Below are 22844 nucleotides of genomic sequence, written 5' to 3'. Positions count from 1 at the left end.
GTGGCACGGCCAAAAAAAAAAAAAAAAAATTGCATTCCTGGGATGAACTCAAATTGATGATGATATATTACCTTTTTTATACACTACTGGGTTTGGTATTCATTTAAGACTTTTACATATATGTTTATAAGAGGGAATGGCCTGTAATTTTCATTTCTTATACTGAACTTCCTTGGTTTAGTATGAGCTTATTAATAAAATGATTTAGGGATGTTCCCTCTTTGTCTAGTTTATGTAAAATTTGAAATTGTCTCTATTTCCTTTTTTTCCCTTAACTTTTTTCAAAGTTATATGTTATCTTTCTTTAAACTTTCAGCTAGATTTTTGGCTTTTGATTTTTCGGACTACACAGGTAGTGTGAATGCTACCCCATCTACGTTTGGAGACTGGCTTGTGGTTAGAAAGTCCCAGGAGAGACATTTTTCCCCCTTCACCTAAAGTCAGGGGTCAGTTAAGCAGATACATATCCCTCTACCATCCTCCTCCATATGCTGGATTTATTTTTTAGGTTTATCCACTAAGAATATCTCCTGAGAATTCGAGCTTTATGTGAAGGTTTCTGATCCAACCTCCACCGCATGAGGACCCTAGGCTTTGTCTTTAATTTCATGATTCCTTTTTACTTTCCTTTTCCTTTCCTCTTAGCTATCTATTTAATAAATATGTCTATATAAAATTTTTAATGCAGTATTATTTACTGTTCTTTACCATGAGAATTTCTCTAAACCCTAGTCCACCATTTTGCTATAAATGGAACTGCTCTTTCTCTCCCTCTCCCTCTCCGTCCTTTTTATGCCATTGCTTTGTGATAATTCTGCTAACGAAGCTCCATTTGAAAGTACGGTCTCAGATATGGAGAAATTATTGGGAGGTCCTATACTATTCATCGAAAGCTTTTCAGTGGGCCTTGGACCTGATCCTATATAAAATTTGTATCCTGGTATACTGTATCTATCAAACTGTAATGATCAGTCCATCTACAATTGCACATTTAACATCGCAAATGATGACTGAAGGCATAGACCAGTGCTTCCCAACTTAGGTTAGTATGTGGACCTGTAAAATTCTACAGACTCCAAAAGTTAAAAAAAAATGATAACCTTTTTTTTAATGGAAGTATAGTTGATTTACAATGTTGTATTAGTTTCTGGTGTACAGCAAAGTGATTCAGTTATATATATATTTTTCATATTCTTTTCCATTATGATTTAGTACAGGATGTTCAGTATAGTTCCCTGTGCTATACTGTAGGATCTTGTTGTTTATGTATCTTATATACAGTAGTTGGTATTTGCTAATCCCAAAGTCATAATTTATACTGCCTCTTTTCCCTTTGGTAGCCATAAGTTTGTTTTCTGTGTCTGTGAGTCTATTTGTTTTGTAAGTAAGTTCATTTGTCTCGTATTTTAGATTCCATATGTAAGTGATATCATATAGTATTTGTCTTTCTCAGTCTGACTTAGTATAATCTCTGGGTCCATCTTTGTTGCTGTAAATGGCATTATTTCATTCTTTTTTATGGCTGAGTTAACTAACAGTTTTTTGAGCTCTGTTATGTGCCAAGTAGTATTTGAAGCTCCTTACATATGTTAGCATGTTTAATCCTTATACGAATTTATACATTTATATTAATAAATATCCTCATTTCACAGATGAGGAACCAAGGCATGGATACCTTTATTGAATTAATAAGTGGTGGTACTGGGATTTTAGACTCAGCCAGTCTGACTCTAGAGCCTATATTCTTAACCTTCAAGCTATACTGAAAATGCTGATTGCCTATACAAATTTAGGAATTGGTGTGAGAGAGTATGATGTTTTATAGGAGAGGTTATGAAGTGGAAATAGGAAAGAAGATCTCAGTTGGTACAGTACCTAAAGCAAGGGCAAAGGATATGGTTGAGTCAAAGCAACACAAATTTTGCTGCAGTGTTCTTTGGACAGTTGGGAAATAATGTCTTAGAAAGCATTAAAGGTGCCATTAGCTTGACCCGCTAAAAAAGTGAAAAACATTCATGAGCCATGGTATCTTTTTCCTTACCATACACAGTTAAAACAATTCTATGAGCCGGAACCTGATATGCTGCCACCTCTGAAATTAGAAGCTTGTATTCTGACCCAAGGAGATCAGATCTCTCTACAGGAACCACTGGTGAGACTTTTTTCCCTCCTTCCAGAACCATTATTTTTACTCTTAAGTAAAACTATCAGCCCTGTTGATATGGTTGATCTTCAGAAACAGATACCTTCCCCTGTGAAGCGCTCTTCCTGGTACTCCCAATGAATTTTTACTCTTAACTCTTAACTGCTTATCTTTTCTGACCCATCTTCACCTTGGTTTTCTTGGTAAGATATCTGCATGTCAGCACTTTACTAAATCAAGGCATCCATTGTTTCTCCCAAGGAGCATTTTATCTCCCGTTCATGGCTCTTTGATTACATATACTAAATAAATATAGTTTAGAATGGAGAGAAGGAGGTCACCCAGAAGCAGATGAACCCAGGGGACCTGCTTCATTAGCCTGGGGTATATGATTTAGGCTGAGCTAGAATTGGCATTCTGTCGAACCTTCAGAGGAACTAGGACAGGTTGGTTTTCTATTCTAGTTGTCTAGCCTCAGAAAGAGAAGAAAAGATAAAAACTGAAACTGTCTCATCCCAAGTGACTTATAACAGATGTCCTCAGCCTGGATCAGAGATGCTAAAGATTGGTCTCCCAAAGATTCCCTCAACATAAACCCCTATCTTTAGAATAGCCTCTGTGACTCAAAGGAGCTAGAGAGGATTTAATTTCACAGCCTGGCTCCATGGTGTTCGTACCAAATCAGAGGCAGCACATCTGATGTTGCATTCTTAGGTGTCAGCTACTTATGAAGCCAGTGCCTTTGGGAAAGGCCAGAAAACAATGCCTCTGTTAGTTCAATTATTTTTTTTCCAGTTTTGTTAATCCAGATTGACTTAACTTGTGATGCTAATGAATAACTTACTTTAGCCTTATAGATAAGGATTATTTGTTGATTATCAACAGCTTCATAGGTTATCCTTTAACAAGAATATTCAATTATTATTTTCTTCTGCAGGATTGTCTGCTTTGTTGTATTCAACACTGTTTGGCCTGGTATAAGAGTAGAGTGATGCCCCTACAGCAGAAAGAAGAGGAGGAAGAAGAGGGATTCTACCAAGACTTAGATGATATGTTGGAGTCTATTACTAGTAGAATGATTAAGAGTGAACTAGAGGACTTTGAACTGGTAATTGCTAAGTCTCAGCTGTGTTGAATAATGGAGGTTTTTAGTAGCTTATTAATTTTATCTTCTGTTTTTTAGGACAAATCAGCAGATTTTTCTCAGAGCACTGGTATTGGCATCAAAAACAATATCTGTGCTTTTCTTGTTATGGGAGTTTGTGAGGTTCTAATAGAATATAATTTCTCTGTAAGTAATTTCAGGTAAGGTATTGCTGTGACTCTACTTGTAGTTCATTTTATGTGTGTGTGTGTGTGTGTGTGTGTGTGTGTGTGTGTGTGTGTGTTTTAACACAATATGCTAGGTATGAACAGACCACAGACCATACACTATCTATTAATGGACATGTAGCCTAAGACCAATCTATGTTCTTTCTACCAGGGAACACCAAAGCATATGCCAAAGAGGCTGGTGAATTTTGTCCCTCCAGCAGGCTTTAATGTATTCAAAATTCCCCAGACCCTGAACATAAGAACTCCTGATTTTAACAGAGAAATTTTGATTGGTGGTAGTATTGAACTTTCATTCTCTGCAGTGACTGGTATAAATAAGGGAAGAAAAGAAATAACCCAGATTGGTATGACCTGGGAGTGCTATGTTAATGAAGATCCATTCATTTGTAATGTTGGGTCTAAACTATGACATCTAAAGAAGCATTGTGATTTCTTTATTACTGTTTGTGAAAATAAACCACAATATTCTGATGCTTGTCCTTGATGGTCTCTTTTTCTTTTTTACACAGTAAGAATAAGTTTGAGGACGTTCTGAGCTTATTTATGTGTTACAAGGAACTCTCTGACATCCTTAATGAAAAAGCTGGTAAAGGCAAAACTAAAATGGCCAACAAAACAAATGATAGTTTTTTGTCCATGAAATTTGTGTCTGATCTTCTCACCGCTCTTTTCAGGTAAGGTTCTAACAGAGTGCTTAAAGACAGCAGTGTGGTGAAGATAAAAATACCTACCCAGGCTCACTGATATTACCTAGCTTGGATTCACACAGTTCTTAGCACATATACAGTAAGAAGTAAGGTAGGAGGTTTGTAATTTTCTTGAAATGAAGGCAGAACAATCCTACCTAGGCATTAAAGAGATACTTTGAATTATTAAAGGAAAAATCAGAAACAATGGACTAGTGAATGAAAAAATAGGATGAATTCCAACAATGTGTTCTAAGAAAATCAACCTAAGTAGCTCAAACACGCTAACAGATAAAAAAAGAAGAAAGAAAAACCTGAATTAAAAAAAACAAAGGGGCTGCCCTGGTGGCGCAGTGGTTGAGAGTCCATCTGCCGATGCAGGGGACACGGGTTCATGCCCCAGTCCGGGAGGATCCCACATGCCACGGAGTGGCTGGGCCCATGAGCCATGGCCGCTGAGCCTGCGCGTCTGGAGCCTGTGCTCTGCAACGGGAGAGGCCACAACAGTGAGAGGCCCGCGTACCGCAAAAAAACCCCCAAAAAACAGAAGAATAACAACAACAAAAAACCACTAAAGAAAACTAAGACATTTAAATTTCATCAGAGTTAAAGGAGTGGGGGAGGGGGAGAAAGTGAGGTAACACTGAGAATGATATTTGTAGGACAGCCATGGCAGTGACTCTGGCATGGGCTGCTTAGAGTCTGTCATTTAGAGCTTGCTCTGTACTATTACACTGAACAGTCTCTAGAAAACCTAATTCCAGGTCCCAATAGCTGTAGAGGAATCTTTCTCTTTTTCTCTCTCTAGGGACAGTACCCAAAGTCATGAAGAGAGCCTGTCTGTTCTAAGGTCCAGCAATGAGTTTATGCGCTATGCAGTGAGTGTGGCTCTGCAGAAGGTACAGCAACTAAAGGAAATGGGGCATGTGAGTGGCCCTGATGGCAAAAACCCAGAGAAGGTCTTTCAGAACCTCTGTGACATAACTCGGTAAGCCCCACTCACCCTTAGAAACCGTTTCCACTTGCTGTGGAGTCTCCAAGAGAAGAAATTGGGGGTGGGGATGAAGGTGGGTTTGAGGTTGGGCATTGCCCTAAAGGTGAAAGTACAGTCACTATATTGGGTTCTTTTTCCTAGTCATATTTTGGTGTGGATTGTTAGTCACATGTAAAACGTTATTCTGTTACCAGGAATAAAGAGGGATGTTACATAATGACTAAATAATTTATCAAGTAGATATAACAATTTTAAATGTATATGTACCTAACAACAGAGCTTCGAAATACTTGAAGCAAAAATGGATAGAACTGAAGGAGAAATATACAAATAATAATCTACCTCTCTTGGTAATCAGTAGAAATAGATAGAAAATCAGGGAGGATGTGGAAGACTTGAACAACACTGTCATCCAACTTGATTTAATTGACATTATAGAACATTAAATAAGTTTCAAAATACACGTTCCTTTCATGTGCTTATGGTACATTCATCAAGATGGACCAATATTTTGGGCCATAAAACAAACTTAACAAATTTTTAAAATAGAAATCAGCGTGTTCTCTGACCACAACAGAATTAAACAAGAAAGCAGTAACAAAAATATGCGGATAATCCCCGTATATTTGGAAATTAAATGCATTTCTAAATAACCCATAGTCAAAGAGAAAGCCAGAAATTTTAAAATATCTTAATGAAGATGAACATTTGAGTGTGCCAAAGTTTGTATGGTCCAGCTAAAGCAGTGTCTAGGTAGAAATTTAGAACAATCAGTGTTTATATTAGAAAGAAATCTGAAATCTCTAATGTAGGCTTTTACATTAAGAAAATAGAAGATCAGGTTAAAATGAAAGTGAGCAAAAGGAAGGAAATAATAAAGACAAAAGTAGAATCATTGAAAATAAAAACAGGGGCCTTCCCTAGTTGTCCAGTGGTTAAGAATCTGCCTTCCAATGCAGGGGAATGCAGGTTTGATCCCTGGTTGGGGAACTAAGATCCCACATGCCTCAGGACAACTAAGCCTGTGCTGTAACTACTGAGCCCACGCACCACAACTAGAGCCCATGTGCCGCAATGAAAGATTCCACATGCTGCAACAAAGATCCCACGTGCCGTAACTAAGACCCAATGCAGCCAAATAAATAAATAAATTTTTTTTTTTAAAAGAAAGCAAAAACAATAGAGAAAATGAGACCAAAATCTAGTTGAGATCAATAAATTCAATAAACTTTAGCCAGACTGACCAGGAAAAGAAGACACAAATTACAAATACCAGGTATATGAGGAAGAGGAGACATCACTACTGATTCTACACATATTAAAAATTCATAACAGAATGTTAACTTTATGCCAATAAACTTCATAACTTAAATGCACAAATTTCTTTAAACCTCACTCAAGAAAAAATAGGTAACCTGAGTAATCCTATCTCTATTAAAGAAATTGCATTTGTGATTCAAAATTTTCCCTCAACAAAAACCGCAGACCTGCATGTCTCCACCGTTGAATTCTACCAAACATTTTAGGAAATAACACCAATTTATGCAGACTCTTCCAGAAAATGGAGGAGGGAACATGTCCCAACTCATAAGACCAGTGTTAATTACCTTGATACCAAATCCAGCCAAAGACATTAATAAGAAAAGTACAGACCAAATTCTCTCATGCATATAGATGTAAAAAAATTAGCAAATTCATCCCAACAGTTTATAAGAAGAATAACTTATCATTTAAGTGGAATTTTTCCCAGGATGCAACGTTGGCTCAAAATTTGTAAATCAATCAGTGTAATTCACCATGTCAACAGACTAAAGAGAAAACCATATGTTCATCCCAGTAGATGCAGGCAATCAGAATTCAACATAAACCGTGATAAAATCTCTTGACAAGGGCTTCCCTGGTGGCGCAGTGGTCGAGAATCTGCCTGCTAATGCAGGGGACACGGGTTCGAGCCCTGGTCTGGGAGGATCCCACATGCCGCAGAGCAACTAGGCCCGTGAGCCACAACTACTGAGCCTGTGCATCTGGAGCCTGTGCTCCACAACAAGAGAGGCCGCGGTAGTGAGAGGCCCACGCACTGTGATGAAGAGTGGCCCCTGCTTGCCACAACTAGAGAAAGCCCTCGCACAGAAACGAAGGCCCAACACAGCAAAAATAAATTAATTAATTAATCAACTCCTACCCCCGACATCTAAAAAAAAAAAAAAAAATCTCTTGGCAAACCAGGAATGAAAGAATTTTCTCAGTTTAATAAAGGATATCCACAAAAACCCTATAGTTAACAGCATACTTAATGAAGAAAGACTCAGTGCTTTCCCCCTTGTGCTTTCACCACTACTATTCAAAATCATACTGGAGGTGGTCCTAGTCAGTGCAGTAAGACAGGAAAAAGAAATAAAAGACAAAAGATTGAAAAAGAAAGAATAACACTGTCTTTATAGACATAATTGTCTACATAAAAATTTCCAAAGAATTATTTTTAAAGCCACTAGATCTATTAAGTAAGTTTAATAAGGTTGCAGGATTCAAGGTCAGTTTTTTCGAAAACTGTATTTTTATGTACATACTAGTGGTGAACAACTGGAAATTGAAATTTTAAAAACTACCATTTACTATAGTGTCACAAAATGAAAACTACTTAGTGATAAATCTCAAAAACATGCAAGATTGATGTGATGAAAACTATAAAACATTAATGAAAGAAATCAAAGAAGTCCCAAGTAAATGGAAAGACATACAGTGTCCAGGGATTGGACGATTCAGTGTGTCAAGGTGTGAATTATTCCCAAATTAATCCATAGATTCAACACAATACCAATCAAAATCCTATCAAGCTTTATTGTAGGAATTGACAAGATTATTCTAAAACTTATATGGAAAAGTAAAGGACCTAAAGTAACTAAAATGTGAAATAAAACAACAAAGTTAGAGGACTCCCACTATGTGATTTCAAGTCTTACTATAAAGTTGTTGTGTTTAAGGTAGTGTGGTATTGCTAGAATCAATGGAACAGAAATAGATGGTTCAGAATTGATCCACACAAGTATGGTCTTGACTTTTGACAATGGAGAAAGAAAAGTCTTTTCAACAAGTAGTTTTGGAACAGTTGGACATGAATATGTGAAAAAATGAATCTTTTATCCATTTCTCATGTTATATACAAAAAGTTGACTTGAAATGGATCAGAGACATAAATGTAAAACCAAATATTGTAAAACATCTAGAAGACAGAAAAGGCTTTGCAACCTTGTTTTAGGTAAAAATTTCTTAGATGAAATACCAGAAGCACAGTTGATATTTTTAAAAAATTTAACTCTGTTCTTTGAAAAACACTCTTAAGGAAATGAAAAGACAAGCCACAGATGAGAGAATATTTGCAAAACACATGTCTGATGATGGACTGGTAACCAGAGTATATAAAGAACTCTTAAACTTGTTAAGAAAACAATCAAATTGCAAAATGGGTAAAATACTTGAACACTTTACCAAAGAAGATGTATAGATGGCAAATAAGAACCCAAAAGGATGGTCAACATAATTAAACACTAGGTAAATGCAAATTAAAATCACAATGAGATATCAGTAAACACCTATTAGAATGCCTAAAAGTTTAGATTGACCATACTAGAGTGTTGTCACAGATGTGGAAGAATTTGAACTCTTATACACTGTTGACAGAAATGTAAATGGTGCAGCCACTTTGGAAAATAGTTTGGCGGTTTCTTAAGAAGTTAAGCACACACCTACCATATGATATTCCCACCCCACTCTTAGGTATTTACCCAAAAGAAACGAAAGTAGATGTTGATACAAAGGTTTGTATATGGCAGCTTTATCTGTAACAGCAAAATCTGGAAACAACCCAGAAGTCTGTCAATAGATGGATGGATAAATTGGTGAATGGGTAAGCTGTGGTACATCCATACCCTGGAGTACTACTCAGCAATAAAATGGGACAAATTACCAATACATGCAGCAACATAGGTGAATCCCAAAAGCATATGCTGTTAGCAAAGCCAGATTCTAAAGGCTGCATAATGAATGATACCATTTTTATATGATAGTTTGTAAATAGTAAAGCCACTGGGACAGGAAACAGACCAGTGGTTGCTTGCAAAATCGAGGAGAAATAATTGATTACAAAGGAGCACATGGGAACTTTTGGGGTAATGGAAATATCTTGATTGTGGGGCTGAGTACACAACTGTGTAAGTTAGTCAAAATTTATAGAACTATACATCTATAGGATGGGAATTTTACTGTATGTAAATTGTACCTTAGTGAACCTGACTTTGAAAATAAAATCACTTTTCCCCAGGGTCTTGCTTTGGAGATACACTTCAATTCCTACTTCAGTGGAAGAGTCGGGAAAGAAAGAAAAAGGAAAGAGCATCTCGCTACTGTGCTTGGAGGGTTTGCAGAAAATATTCAGTGTCGTGCAACAGTTCTACCAGCCCAAGATTCATCAGTTTCTCAGGGCTCTGGGTGGGCATTTCAATTTTGATAAATTGGCTCTGAGTTTGTCTTTCTTAACCAAACCTCTTGATTCTAGTTGTTAACCTACCAGAGGACACCTGAGAAGTCCTAATGTTGGTAAGGAGTGACATCTAGTGGATTCAGAATTGACACTTACTGGATTACATTTATTCACAAACAGTGACTGGAAAATGGAATATAGTATTAAGAAATTGCAGAATGTTAGGAATATAATTAAATCTGCCTCCAGACTTTTTTGGCTTCCTAAAATTTTAGTATGAAAAGGCAAAAAAAAAGCCCAAGCCCATTTCAAAGAAGATAGAGTTCTTTTCCTTTCCTAGATGCCACAGATAAGGAGGAAGAGGTGGAAGTCAGTGTCACTCAAAGAGCAGCATTCCAGATCCGGCAGTTTCAGGTGAGAAGCCTGGGAAACTGCAGTACTTTGTGAGGGTCCTTGGAAAGGGACTGTTAGCAGGGCCAGCTGGTGAGAATGGGCAGACAGTGAGCAAGTAGAACAGGAATTTCTTCTGGGTCATCATTCAAGCAACAAGACAGAGCTCTTAGAATGAGAGAGAATGCATTTGAAAGGATTCTAGGAAGGATGTGTATTTAAGCCACCCCAACCTGCAGGAGTCATTGCCTCTAAGAATCACTGTTGAGCTGATACAGAGAGACAGCCAGGAGCCCATTAATGCATGCAAATGTAATTTGGCATTGTCCATCAGATTGCATAAAGACTGGACAGTGAAGCCTATTAGTTTCTTTTTTAAATTTATTTATTTATGGCTGTGTTGGGTCCTCTTTGCTGCCCATGGGCTTTCTCTAGTTGCAGAGCGTGGGGGCTACTTTTCGTCATGGTGCACGGACCTCTCATTGTGGTGGCTTCTCTTTGCTACGGAGTATGGCCTCTAGGTGCGCGGGCTTCAGTAGTTGTGGCTCACGGGCCTAGTTGCTCTGCAGCATGTGGGATCTTCCTGGACCAGGGCTCGAACCCGTGTCCTCTGCATTGGCAGGTGGACTCCTAACCACTGCGCCACCAGGGAAGTCTCTCCTATTAGTTTCTAACCACTAGTTGTCACAATATCAGAATCTTTTATCACAGAAGATTTCTTTAATACATAATTTTAAAGTTCCTATTATATGCCAGGGACTGTTCCAGGTGCTGACGATATAGCAAGGGATAAAAGAGACAAAACCCTACCCTCACAGAGCTTACATTATAGTGGGAAGAGACTAACAGACAAAATACAGTGTTTCAGGTGGTGAGGGAATACCAGCATTGGGGCGTGGTCTAGCCCTGAGGTCAGTGGATGGGCTTCAGGGAGTTGCGAACCACCCAAAACTGGGTGCACGGGAATTCCCTGGCGGTGCAATGGATAGGACTCAGTGCTTTCACTGCCATGGGCCCGGGGTTCAATCCCTGGTTAAAGAACTAAGATCCCGCAAGCTGTGTGGCACGGCCAAAACAAAGAGAAAAAAAAACTGGGTGCACAATTCATTCCTGATGTACATTTGGCAGGGGGTTGGAGAAGGAGTCCATAGTTCTCAAGAGAACACTTAGACTTAGAATCAGAAACAGGGTAAGAAACCACCTATTCAATCCAGGTTTATTTTCAGCTTTTATCCTCTTGGATTTTTGGTGTTTTTGCGGTATGCGGGCCTCTCACTGTTGTGGCCTCTCCCGTTGGCGGAGCACAGGCTCCGGACGCACAGGCTCAGCGGCCATGGCTCACGGGCCCAGCAGCTCCACGGCATGTGGGATCTTCCCGGACCAGGGCACGAACCCCTATCCCCTGCATCGGCAGGCGGACTCTCAAGCACTGCGCCACCAGGGAAGCCCCGGATTTTTGGTGTTTTTGAATCCTTTCTGTCCCAGCCTTAGGAATCTCCAGGTAGATGTCTCTTCTCCCTGTTAGTAACATGTCTGCTAATGTTTCTGTGTATACTTTTCCTTTCTCAGAGGTCCTTGTTGAATATACTTAGCAGCCAAGAAGAAGACTTTAACAGCAAAGAAGCCCTCCTCCTCGTCACTGTTCTCTCCAATTTGTCCAAGCTGCTGGAGCCCTCCTCCACTCAGGTATGAGTACCACTCATTCACTCCCACTTAGCATCCCTCAGAAGATGGGGAGTATTACGTCCTAAAGTATATATCTAAATGTCTGCTTGAAATCTGGCTTATTTAAAATAATATATTCAGTTATGCTTCTGAATTAATATAAGATGTACCTTTCGCAACATAGTGTTTCTATCATGTTATAATTACTGCTTTTGTTTGTTTGGCCACTGTCAAGGGTAAACAGTAAGCACTACAGAAAAAATCTTGTTTATCTGTGGAGTTCAGCCTTCTTAATGTGGGTTTTTCCCCACTCCTGGTGTTTTCTCTTCTTTTCTAAAATGAAAGTATGTTAATTATCAAGAAGGTAGCTGACATTCAGCAGTTAACTTTGTCATCAAGGTTAGCTGGTACTGAGTTTGGGAGAGATTCAACAAAAGGTGATAAGTCAGAAAGCATGATCATAGTCCTAAAACAGAATCAGTTCTGCCCAGACAGGTTTTAGGTATATGTGTATGGGTCTGCACACATACACGAAGAATGTATGTACCCACATGAGCATTCACACATACAGAATAAGAGAAGTGCCACATTTTGTGGGTCTGTTCCATTCAGGAGTGATTTCCCTAGAGGATGATAAAGAGAGTCCTTGAGAGCCTAGGGCTGTGTGGTTCTACCACACCTCCTTCCTGATCTGTGAGGAGACAAGTTGGAGTGCTAAGATGCAAGCCTCCTTGTGTAAGGCCTTGCTTTAGGAAGCACTAGCCAGACCAGCCCTGTGTGTTATGGTGTTGGAGCACTGGAAAGCAGACTTGATTTTCCTGTTGTCCTAGTTCCAGGTAGCCCAAAGAAAATCCTTTTGTTACTTATGTCATCCTAGATCCAAACAACGCATCTGCACTTTACTTTCAGCTTCATTCTTTCATATTGCTACTTTTGCTGCAAGGAGCCCAGGATTAGGAAGGAAACACGGACAGAGAATTGGAACATGGTGACATCTGAGGGAAAATAAATAGATTTGGAAAGGCTAATATAAACAGGAAATTTTTTAAATTTAATTTTCATCACGTACCCCCTCGTAACTTCAGGTAGTCTGTTTAAAATTTTTTAATTTAATTTTGAATGGGTAGTAAAGTTGTATGATTTGAAAACCAGAAATTATAAAAAGATTTACAGGAAATGGTCTCCCTTCTATTCATGTCCTCCATCTGTTCAGTTCTTCTTTTCCCCCGATAAGTAAATAATCTTCTTTTAGTTTCTTATGTAAAGAGTTTTTTATTCCTATACAGCAATATGAATATAGATTCTTATTCCTGACCCTACCCTCTTCACACAAAAGCTTGTTCAGCATCCTGCTTTATTTATTTGTTTCATTTAATACTGTATTCTGGAAATCAGTATTCTACAGTAATCACTGTATTCTGGAAACTTTTTATATCAGTTCACAGAGAGCTTTCAGTTAGCCTCTAAATTGATCTTTTTCCCCAACAGATCAAAAACTAGATTCTATTTTTTTTTTTTTTTTTTGTGATACGCGGGCCTCTCACTGCTGTGGCCTCTCCCGTTGCGGAGCACAGGCTCCGGACGCGCAGGCTCAGTGGCCATAGCTCACGGGCCCAGCCGCTCCGTGGCACGTGGGATCTTCCTGGACAGGGGCACAAACCCGCGTCCCCTGCATCGGCAGGTGGACTCTCAACCACTGCGCCACCAGGGAAGCCCCAAAAACTAGATTCTTAATCATTATTTTACTCTTAAGTATCACGGCATTTCAGTGCCTTTGTGGCTGAAAGCCTATCCCAAACAACTGCTGAAGCAGAAAGCTGAGTGTGTATCTGGCAACATAGGACCTACTATCCCAAGACCTTAAGCTTCCCTGAACTCTTTTCTTTTTCTTTCTTCTTCTTTTTTTTTTTTTTTATTCCTCCTCCCTTTTAACCTCCTATGGCCTCTTGGCTCCTAATAGCTAATTCAACTATCACTATGGCCAGGATCTTACTCTCCTGCACCTCTGTTAGCTTACTATCCTTAAAGATGTCTCAAATGCAGAGAATGTGGGGCATGGGAAGAGGAAAAAGGGTACTTTAGCCCTAGACTGTGGTGGTAGGGGCAGAGGAAGCTCAAAGGGTAAGAGCCCAGACCCCAGGACCTTTGGCCCTTAATGAGGGCATTGAGAATTGAGTCATATGCTATATTTGAGAAAAGTATGAATAAGTCTTCTCATAACTTTGGACTTATTTTTATGCTATTTTTAGTAGATTACTACCACTTTAGATCCAGGCACGTGTTTTAGCAGGTGATTTGCTTAGACTTGGAAAGGTCTAGGGCTCTTTTAGTCTGGCAACACCTAGGTCTGTCTTTTGGCATGTTTCTGTAATATCTGAATGATCTCTAGTTTGTGCAGATGTTATCCTGGACAACTAAGATTTGCAAGGAAAACAGCTGGGGTAAGTTTCCTGACATGTTTCCTTTTAGGCTTTATATAAAATCATCACCACCAAACAACATTTAGAAAATTCACCAGAGTGGCCAAAATGAAAAAACCACACACAATGCCAGTACCAAGTGTTGGTAAGAATATAGAGCAGTTGAACCTCTCGTTCACTGCTACTGGAGCTGTAAGTTGGTATAACCACTCTGGAAAACTGTTTAGCAATATCTAACTACTAAAATTAAACATATGCTTATGATCCAGCAGTTCCACTCCCAGCAAAAGTAGGTGGAAGAATTCTCACAGCAGCACTATTCTGATAGGCAAAATCGAACCCAAACATTCATCAGCAGTAGAATGGATCAAGGGATTGTGCTGTATACACACAGTGGAATACTGTAATGAGAATGAACAAACTCCACTGACACACAACATGGAGGAATCTCACACACATAACATTCAACAAGACAACAGACAGATAAAAGAGTACTTACTGTACGATTCCATTTAGATAAAGTTCAAAATCAGACAAAACTGGATTACAGTTACAAGGCAGAATAACAGTTTCCTTGGTGGGGGGAGGGGGCAGTTCTGGGGTGCTGGTAGTGTTCTATTTCTTGACCTGTGTGCTAGTTATGCAGTGATAGTGACTAATAATGGGAAACATCTCCCTTGTTTGGACTCGTGGATAGAAGTGCACCTTTGTGGGAGAGCTGCCTTGATTGGAATGTGTGCAGCACAGGGATATTGTGCCTGAAATATGACGAGCTACATGTTCCAGTTAGGCACCCCACACCCGCCAAAGGACTGACTTGGATTATAACTTAGCTTTTCTTTCCTTCCCACTCCTAGAGGATGCCTCATTTTGCAAGGGCTTGATGAATTTGCTCTTCAGCCTCCATGTTTTGTGTAAGAGTCCTGTGACCCTGCTGCGTGACTTGTCCCAGGATATCCATGGACATCTTGGAGACATAGACCAGGTACCATAGTGAGCCTTTAATACAACACCCTGAGTTGGGGATAGAGGCCAGGGGAACAGCCTTACTGTCATATCTCACCTCTCTTTCTCTCCCCAGGATGTAGAAGTGGAGAAAACAAACCACTTTGCAGTGGTGAATTTGAGAACAGCTGCCCCTACTGTCTGTGTAAGTGTTGATCCCCGACCCTTTGGAAATAGCCTTGTCTTACCTTCCATTTTATTCCCTGTGAAGAGTGAATTATAGTGGCTCGCCTCCTGAGGCCTGTAACCCACCCGCAGGTGGCCATGGTTATCATATTACACCAGCAGCTGTGTGCAATGAGCCATGCCAGGCATTCTTTTCTTTCACAGTTACTTCTTCTGAGTCAGGCTGAGAAGGTCCTAGAAGAAGTGGACTGGCTAATCACCAAGCTTAAGGGACAAGTGAGCCAAGAAATTATACCAGGTAAGTTAACTAAAATCTGAACTGGAGGACTGCATAAAAGCAGATACACTGAGCTCTGTTTGTTTGTGCTAGATTTCCAAAGTAATGAAGGAAGTAGAAGGTAGTGTGCCTTATGACAGCATGATTATTAATGTATTCTGCATGATGAATTAAATACATGCTCATTTTCCCTACAGACTTCCTAGTTAATGATGTTTTGTTGGTTTCTAAATCTCTTTCACTTGAACTAGAAAATAAGGCCAGTTGGGTTTGAATATGCCAGTTTCCTTTCCTTTCAGAAGAAGCCTCTTCTCAGGCAACCCTACCAAATCATCCCATTGAGAAAGCCATCATCATACAATTGGGAACTCTGCTTACATTTTTCCACGAGCTGGTGCAGACAGCCCTGCCATCAGGCAGCTGTGTGGACACCTTATTAAAGGACCTTTGCAAAATGTACACCATTCTTACAGCGCTTGTCAGATATGTGAGTATTGGAGAGACAGTCACTACTATCATTCTGTCCCACCCAGCCAGGACATTACCCCCTGCTGCAGAATGCCCCTGTGCAGAGAGCTCTTGCCTACATCTTTGCAAGTGATGGTTTGATCAGTAGGTGACAGCCGTCTCCACAGGCCCAGAAATAACAGTTGAGGCATAATTCTAAATCTCTTTTTAGAGGCCCTTGTTTCTTTAGCATATGAGTATGTAGCACCTGATGGAGAGTAAATGCCTCTTCAAACACCTTCTAAGGCTCAGTCTAAACTATAGCTATAGAACTTAATCTGATTCCAGTTGCACAAAAAATTAGACTATTGCAGACCAGTCTGGGCACTGACAAGGTGTTTGTTCCTTTAACAAGTGAGTGTTAAATGCCTCACAGGTCAGGTACTAGGGTAGGGAATAAGTCTATTTTTTAAAAATAAAAGGCATAACTTGCCCTGGGTTTAAGTTAATGCTTCTTAGTATCTGTTAACAAGAAATTCTTTTTGTACTTGCAATATTTTGATTCTCAGCAGACATTCAGAGAGTGATAAGAACTAGGTAATTTAGTTCTGATTCTAGCAACGACCCACATTAAATACTTAGAAAGGCACAGACAACCCAAGAAAGATAGTAGACCGCCTCACACCATGTACCCAAACAGCAGTGTGGCCATTTCTGAGAAGGTGCAGCTCAGGCTACAAGGTATGGCTACTAAGCTTCTGTGGTAGAAATACTGAGAACCTCTAATCTTTATTGGCTTTTTCTAAAGCAAAAACAGCAAAGTCATTGGTTTTCTAGATACAGGGACTACCAGCCTGAAGGATTTTTAAAGCAATAAACAGAACAAGTCAGAAACAGAAACCCTTTATTACCTGCTGTCTGGGAAGCTTTGGAGCTTAGAGGAGGGGAAAAAGGAAGCCTTGAGTCTAGGATTCTCCATGAATATGGTAGCTTATTTTCTTTTCCCTCTCCAGTCAGAGCAATAAGTCATACTCCATTTGCTCACTGAGTCACTACCTATAGTTTCATGGGACATTTATATAGGAGGGCATGCTAAATCTTGGAATCTTTTGTTAGTATCTCCAGGTGTGTCAGCACTCCAGAGGAATTCCGAAAAATATGGAAAAGCTGGTGAGTTGAGAATGCCTTTCCTAGGAACGGGGAAAGCATCTTATTCCTACAGTTACATTGATTTCCTTCTCCTTTGCTGCAGGTGAAGCTGTCAGGTTCGCATCTGACCCCGCTATGCTATTCTTTCATTTCTTACATACAGGTAAGTGATTCAGAGTCTGTACCAAAATGCATCCTCAAGTAAGAAAGGACTCCTTATATTCCCAGGGGACCACTAGGTCACCTGAGCTAAGCGTATATAAAGTTTCTTCCCTACTTACAGTAAGCCAAAGGTGCCCATAAGAGAACAAGCCAAGGTTTGAAGTCTTTACAGCAAGGAAATCTTTATATATATAAAAAAAAAAGTTTGATTTAGAGAGAGAAGGCATTTGATATGTGTACACTTGGAGCAGGGGAGAAACAAACATGCTTGGGCTCAGTGACTTGGTTTATTTCTGGGTGATTCCAAATCCATGCCTTTGGGCATCCTTTGGGAATGTAAGTAAAGTAGCACCATAGTGAGAATGAATGAGGTGATGCATGGGAAGTGCTTAACACAACATCAGGCAAGTGTTCTCTAATGTTAGCTGTACTAAAAAATGAACGTGGCCTTACAGCATCATTTCCCAAGCTGAACTCTATGGAACGTTTTGCCAAATAGTAATATTAGGTATTAAAAACACCAAGAACAGGACTTCCCTGGTGGCGCAGTGGTTAAGAATCTGCCTGCCAACGCAGGGGACATGGGCTCGAGCCCTGGTCCGGGAAGATCCCACATGCCGCGGAGCAACTAAGCCCGTGTGCCACAACTACTGAGCTTGCGCTCTAGAGCTCGTGAGCCACAACTACTGAGCGTGCATGCCACAACTACTGAAGCCGCATGCCTAGAGCCCATGCTCCGCAACAAGAGAAGCCACCGCAATAAGCCTACGTACTGCAATAAGGAGTAGCCCCCACTCTCCGCAACTAGAGAAAGCCCACGTGCGGCAACAAAGACCCAACGCAGCCAAATAAATAAATAGGTGAATAAATAAGTTAATTAATTTTTTAAAAAAATAAAAGAAAAGACCAAGAACAGCTAGTTAAGAGGCCAAGCTGAGACTTGAACCCAAGTACTTTGACTCTACAACAGGGGTCAGCAAACATTTTCTGCAAAAGGCCAGATGGTAAATGCTTTTAGGTTTTGCAGACCATACAGTCACTGTCACAACTAAACTCTGCTGTTGTAGCATAAAAGCAGCCATAGTCGATACACAAATGAATGAGCTTGGCTGTGTTTAATAAAACTTTATTTTGAAAAACAAGCAGTGGGCCTCTGGGTTGTAGTTGGTTACCCCTTGCTCTAGAATCATACTTGGTACTCATTGACATGTAAAATGTTGGGAGGTTTTGGGGTTTTGTGTTTGACCCCATTCTCAAGCTCTTCTTCTGCTTATCACCAGGCACCTTCTAGACTATCTTCTTTTCTACATTACAGAAAAACCAGTTTATGTATTCCCTGGATATTTCCCCCCTTCTCGATTCATATTTGACTTAAGGCCTTACTTGACAAGTCAGCTGATCCACAGGCATTTTTCTCTTTGTGAGATGTGCTTAATGAGTGACCTTGGGCAAGAGCCCACACGGTTCCACTAACTCCAACTTCTATCTAGAAATCTGGATTGCATTTGCCACATCTTTCAGAGAGCTGTTTATTCTCTTATAGCCCCTTTCTTTTTCTCATAGCCTTGGATCTCAGTGGGAAGAAAGCAATGAAAGCCATTGTTCCAAAACCCTTAGCATCCTGCTCAGAACTGTATACCTTTAAAAGATGCTTCTGGGCTTCCCTGGTGGCACAGTGGTTGAGAATCTGCCTGCTAATGCAAGGGACACAGGTTCGAGCCCTGGTCTGGGAAGATCCCACATGCCACGGAGCAACTAGGCCCGTGAGCCACAACTACTGAGCCTGCGCGTCTGGAGCCTGTGCTCCGCAACAAGAGAGGCCTTGATAGTGAGAGGCCCGTGCACCGCGATGAAGAGTGGCCCCCGCTTGCCACAACTAGAGGTAGCCCTCGCACAGAAACGAAGACCCAACACAGCAAAAATAATTAATAAACTCCTACCCCCAACATCTTAAAAAAAAAAAAAAAAAAGCTGCTTCTCTTCCAGCTACAATTTTAGTCCTACCTGAATCAGCAGAAATGGGCAGTAGATGGGGTTGATTTAGGGAGTTCCAACAAGGTGCCATGTTGGGTACAACTTTTAGGAAGATGGCTCACTTCCCATTTGGTCCACATGAGTTCTATCTATGGCTGATACTCTGCCCCTCCCTTAAAAAGTCTTCTCCCTCTACCCTGCCTTCCAGGGCCAAAAGCAAGTTTCTTCATACCAGCATCTCTGGGATCCCTGCATTTTCTTATTTTCCAGAACATGCCATGTGGACCAAGCCTCCTGCCTTTCATATAGCTCCAGTAGTATAATTTGTCTCCATTTGCAGGTCTCCGTTTTTAATTTTTTTCCTTGTCACGTGGAACGTGGTAATGTTCCATTCCTGGAGGGCACAGAACTCCCCTTCAGGTAAAAGGTTCCTGTTTGTGTACCTCACACTTGGGTGGTCTCTCCTGACTCATGTCTCAATTCTCTTCTGCCTTATCAGAATCCTGTTCTTCTTGGTTCCCTTTCTTATTGGTTCTTCCTTTTTCCAGGAGCTCTTTATTCTCTAATTATGTACAACATAGGGAAATAAGTGTTCCTATGACCTTTAAACTCTTCTGGAGCATGTAACCACTTGTCATGTAAGATACATCACTCCGGGAACAGCTTCTCCAGCTTCCTCTTCTTTATGCAACCCTTTTAGCTAACTTCCCAGTTGGGAAACACCTATTCCTACTTAACCGTGACAGTCCTTTTGTGCCTCACTAGTCCCTTGGCTGCCCTGCTATAGTAATGGTTGGTCCTGCCCTCACTTCCATGTGCTAGATGCATCCAAGAGCAAGATGGTAAACCTCCAAACAAAAAATAGAAAAATGAGGATTATAAAGCATCCCAGAATGCTTCCCACCTTCTGGCATCTGCTGCAGGATAATCTCTTCACCCAGACTTGGTCCCCCTAAGAGTTCCCCCATGCTCCACTGTAATCATCATACTAGAAATTTACCACTAGCCTGCTAGCTCTACAATCTTCAGGAATGACAGAATTTGTTTCTATTTCTTTAGAACAAGAAGAGTAAGAGCCTAAAACATACAGGAGAAAAGAAAAAGGAGAAAACCGCTGCTGGGCCCACAGCCATGGTAAGCTGCTGACAGTGATCAAGATGTGGTTGCTGGGACTTCCCTGGCGGTCCAGTGGTTAGGAATCTGAGCTTCCACTGCAGGGGGCATGGGTTTGATCCCTGGTCAGGGAACTGGGATCCCGCATGCCGCACAGCACGGCCAAAAAAAAAAAGTGGTTACTGATGAACCTTGAAAATATTAAGTGAAAGAAGCCAGTCAGAAAAAGACTACATAATATGAGTCCATTTATATGAAATGTCCAGAAAAGGCAAATCTAAAAAGACAGATTAGTGGTTGCCTAGAACTGGGGAGTGGGGGGAAGGGGGGTGTTGGAGAAACTGGGAAGGTGACTGCTAAAATGGGTGTAGGATTTCGGGGCGGGGGTGAAAATGTTCTAAAATTGATTATGGTGATGGTTATACAACTCTCTGAATACACGAAAACACACCGAACTGTACAATGTAAATGGGTGAATTATATCTCAGTAAAGCTGGGGGGGAAATGTTTGTGTATGGCTCCTTCTCAGCTCATGGACTTTATGTTCAGATGGAACATCTTTTCCCTCTGAACCAAAAAACATATACTTTATTCAGGAAGTACCGGAAAATCTTGAGCTCTTTCTTTAAAAATAGAAATAGCTTAGGATAACCATTGAGAAGGAACTGGTTTTAGGAAAAGTTAGCGAGTGCAAAACGTGCTCCCTAAAGGATGTGAAAGAGTTGGAGAGGGTGCAGGGAAGTGGGTTCTCTAGTGCACTGCTGGCAAAGGTGAGAATTCAGTACTCTCTCACGGGGGCAGTGTGGCAATAACTGCTCAATTTTAGACCTATACATTCACACACACACACAATTTACTACAACAATTGCATTTTTAGGATATAGAAATTGTAAAGGCCTATGTACAGAATAGTCCTAGCAATGTTGTAAAGTAAAAGTGAAATACTGGGAAAACTAAGATACCCACTAATAAAGGACTGGCTAAATGGGTTTATAGTACATTTATACTTCAGAATACTATGCAGACATGAAAAAAATACAAATCTAAATGTTCAGATATAGGATTCTCTCCCAAGATAATGTTAAAAAGAAAAACAAAGATGAAAACAATGTTCTCATTTGTAGTTTCAAAATATATATATAGAAACATGTCTATATACTTAAGAAACATATGGAAGGATCTACAAGTTACAATTCAAGTTGAGGGGAAAGAGATATATTAATACCAGCAATGAAAACTCATATGTAGACTAGAGAGGAAATAGAGGTAGTGTAGAGTGGGCTCATTGTTACAAGAATATCAAGTCAGGCAACCAAGTATCTACAAATGGTCCATCCCTCAGCCAGTTTCTAGATAACAGATATTTAGGAATTATAAATAGGAGGATTCATTGCAATCTCCACTAGCATTTAGGTCTTTTGCTGAGAGTGAACTGTTAAAATCTTAATTACTGGTATATAAGTAAAACTGCATTTGATTGGAAGACTGACTAGCTTTCTTCCAAAGCCATGAGCAGTTCTGCTACAGACAGCTTCAGAGGACTTCAAGAACCCTTGAAGGGACTTCCCTGGTGGCGCAGTGGTTAAGAATCCGCCTGCCAGCACAGTGGACATGGGTTTGAGCCCTGGTCCGGGAAGATCCCACATGCCGCGGAGCAACTAAGCCCGTGTGCCACAATTACTGAGCCTGTGCTCTAGAGCCCATGAGCCACAACTACGGAAGCCTGCATGCTACAACTCCTGAAGCCCGCACGCCTAGAGCCCATGCTCTACAATGGGTAGCCTCCACAATGAGAAGCCCCCGCACCACAACGAAGAGTAGCCCCCGCTTGCCACAACTAGACAAAGCCTGTGTGCAGCAACAAAGACCCAACGCAGCCAAAAATAAATTTATGTAAAAAAAAAAAACACCTTGAACCCAAAACTTAGGTCTTCTCTTCTTTGCCCTGTAGGCCAGAGCTCTTCGGGAAACCAAGCCAATCCCTAATCTCATCTTTGCCATTGAACAGTATGAAAAATTTCTCATCCACCTTTCTAAGAGGTCCAAGGTAAACATACTCTGTTTTCTACCAATCCCATTTACCCTGTGAAGGGACCTGGCAAACTGAAGCAACACAACTACAGTGGGGGAAAAATCTGCAGTTCTTTTCTGTTTCTGATGGCCTGAATCCAAACATTCATGGATTCAAGTGGGTGTGTGCCTTCCTAGAGGAACTGAAGGGTTTGTCAGAGATAGTTTAGGCTGTCCTGGGCAGGACCTATCGGTAGGAAAATGTGCCCATGTTTACAATCCTGTCACAGGTGAACCTGATGCAGCACATAAAGCTCAGCACCTCACGAGACTTCAAGATCAAAGGGAACATCCTGGACATGGTTCTTCAAGAGGATGAGGATGAAGATGAAGAGGTCAGTGCCTGCTTCTGACTGAAGTGCAGCAAGCCCTAGCCACCCTTTCTAACTGGGGTTAGCAGCCTGTCTGGGG

General features: G+C 40.6%; 1 protein-coding gene across 5 annotated transcripts in view; it reads left to right on the top strand.

Moving 5' to 3' along the window:
* FANCI (FA complementation group I) overlaps positions 1-22844 on the top strand; it is a 78302-nt gene that overhangs the window by 53847 nt on the left and 1611 nt on the right. For 4 of the 5 annotated variants that reach the window (XM_027089238.1, XM_027089237.1, XM_027089240.1 and 1 more), the window contains 18 exons: positions 2051-2152; positions 3081-3251; positions 3327-3448; positions 3988-4152; positions 4973-5152; positions 9477-9643; positions 9976-10049; positions 11595-11711; positions 14080-14131; positions 14968-15095; positions 15192-15260; positions 15446-15539; positions 15818-16005; positions 17082-17135; positions 17218-17277; positions 20310-20384; positions 22315-22410; positions 22664-22768. In XM_027089238.1, coding sequence (XP_026945039.1) covers positions 2051-2152; positions 3081-3251; positions 3327-3448; positions 3988-4152; positions 4973-5152; positions 9477-9643; positions 9976-10049; positions 11595-11711; positions 14080-14131; positions 14968-15095; positions 15192-15260; positions 15446-15539; positions 15818-16005; positions 17082-17135; positions 17218-17277; positions 20310-20384; positions 22315-22410; positions 22664-22768 — 2019 coding nt within the window. The remainder of the gene's footprint in view (positions 1-2050; positions 2153-3080; positions 3252-3326; positions 3449-3987; positions 4153-4972; positions 5153-9476; positions 9644-9975; positions 10050-11594; positions 11712-14079; positions 14132-14967; positions 15096-15191; positions 15261-15445; positions 15540-15817; positions 16006-17081; positions 17136-17217; positions 17278-20309; positions 20385-22314; positions 22411-22663; positions 22769-22844) is intronic. The other variant, XM_027089236.1, reaches the window with a different exon arrangement.

Source organism: Aethalodelphis obliquidens, unplaced genomic scaffold (genome assembly GCF_003676395.1).
Source record: "Aethalodelphis obliquidens isolate GAN/ISIS:26980383/991018 unplaced genomic scaffold, ASM367639v1 scaffold65, whole genome shotgun sequence".
Classification (NCBI taxonomy): Eukaryota; Metazoa; Chordata; class Mammalia; order Artiodactyla; family Delphinidae; genus Aethalodelphis; species Aethalodelphis obliquidens.
This window is presented reverse-complemented; position numbering and strand designations above follow the sequence as displayed.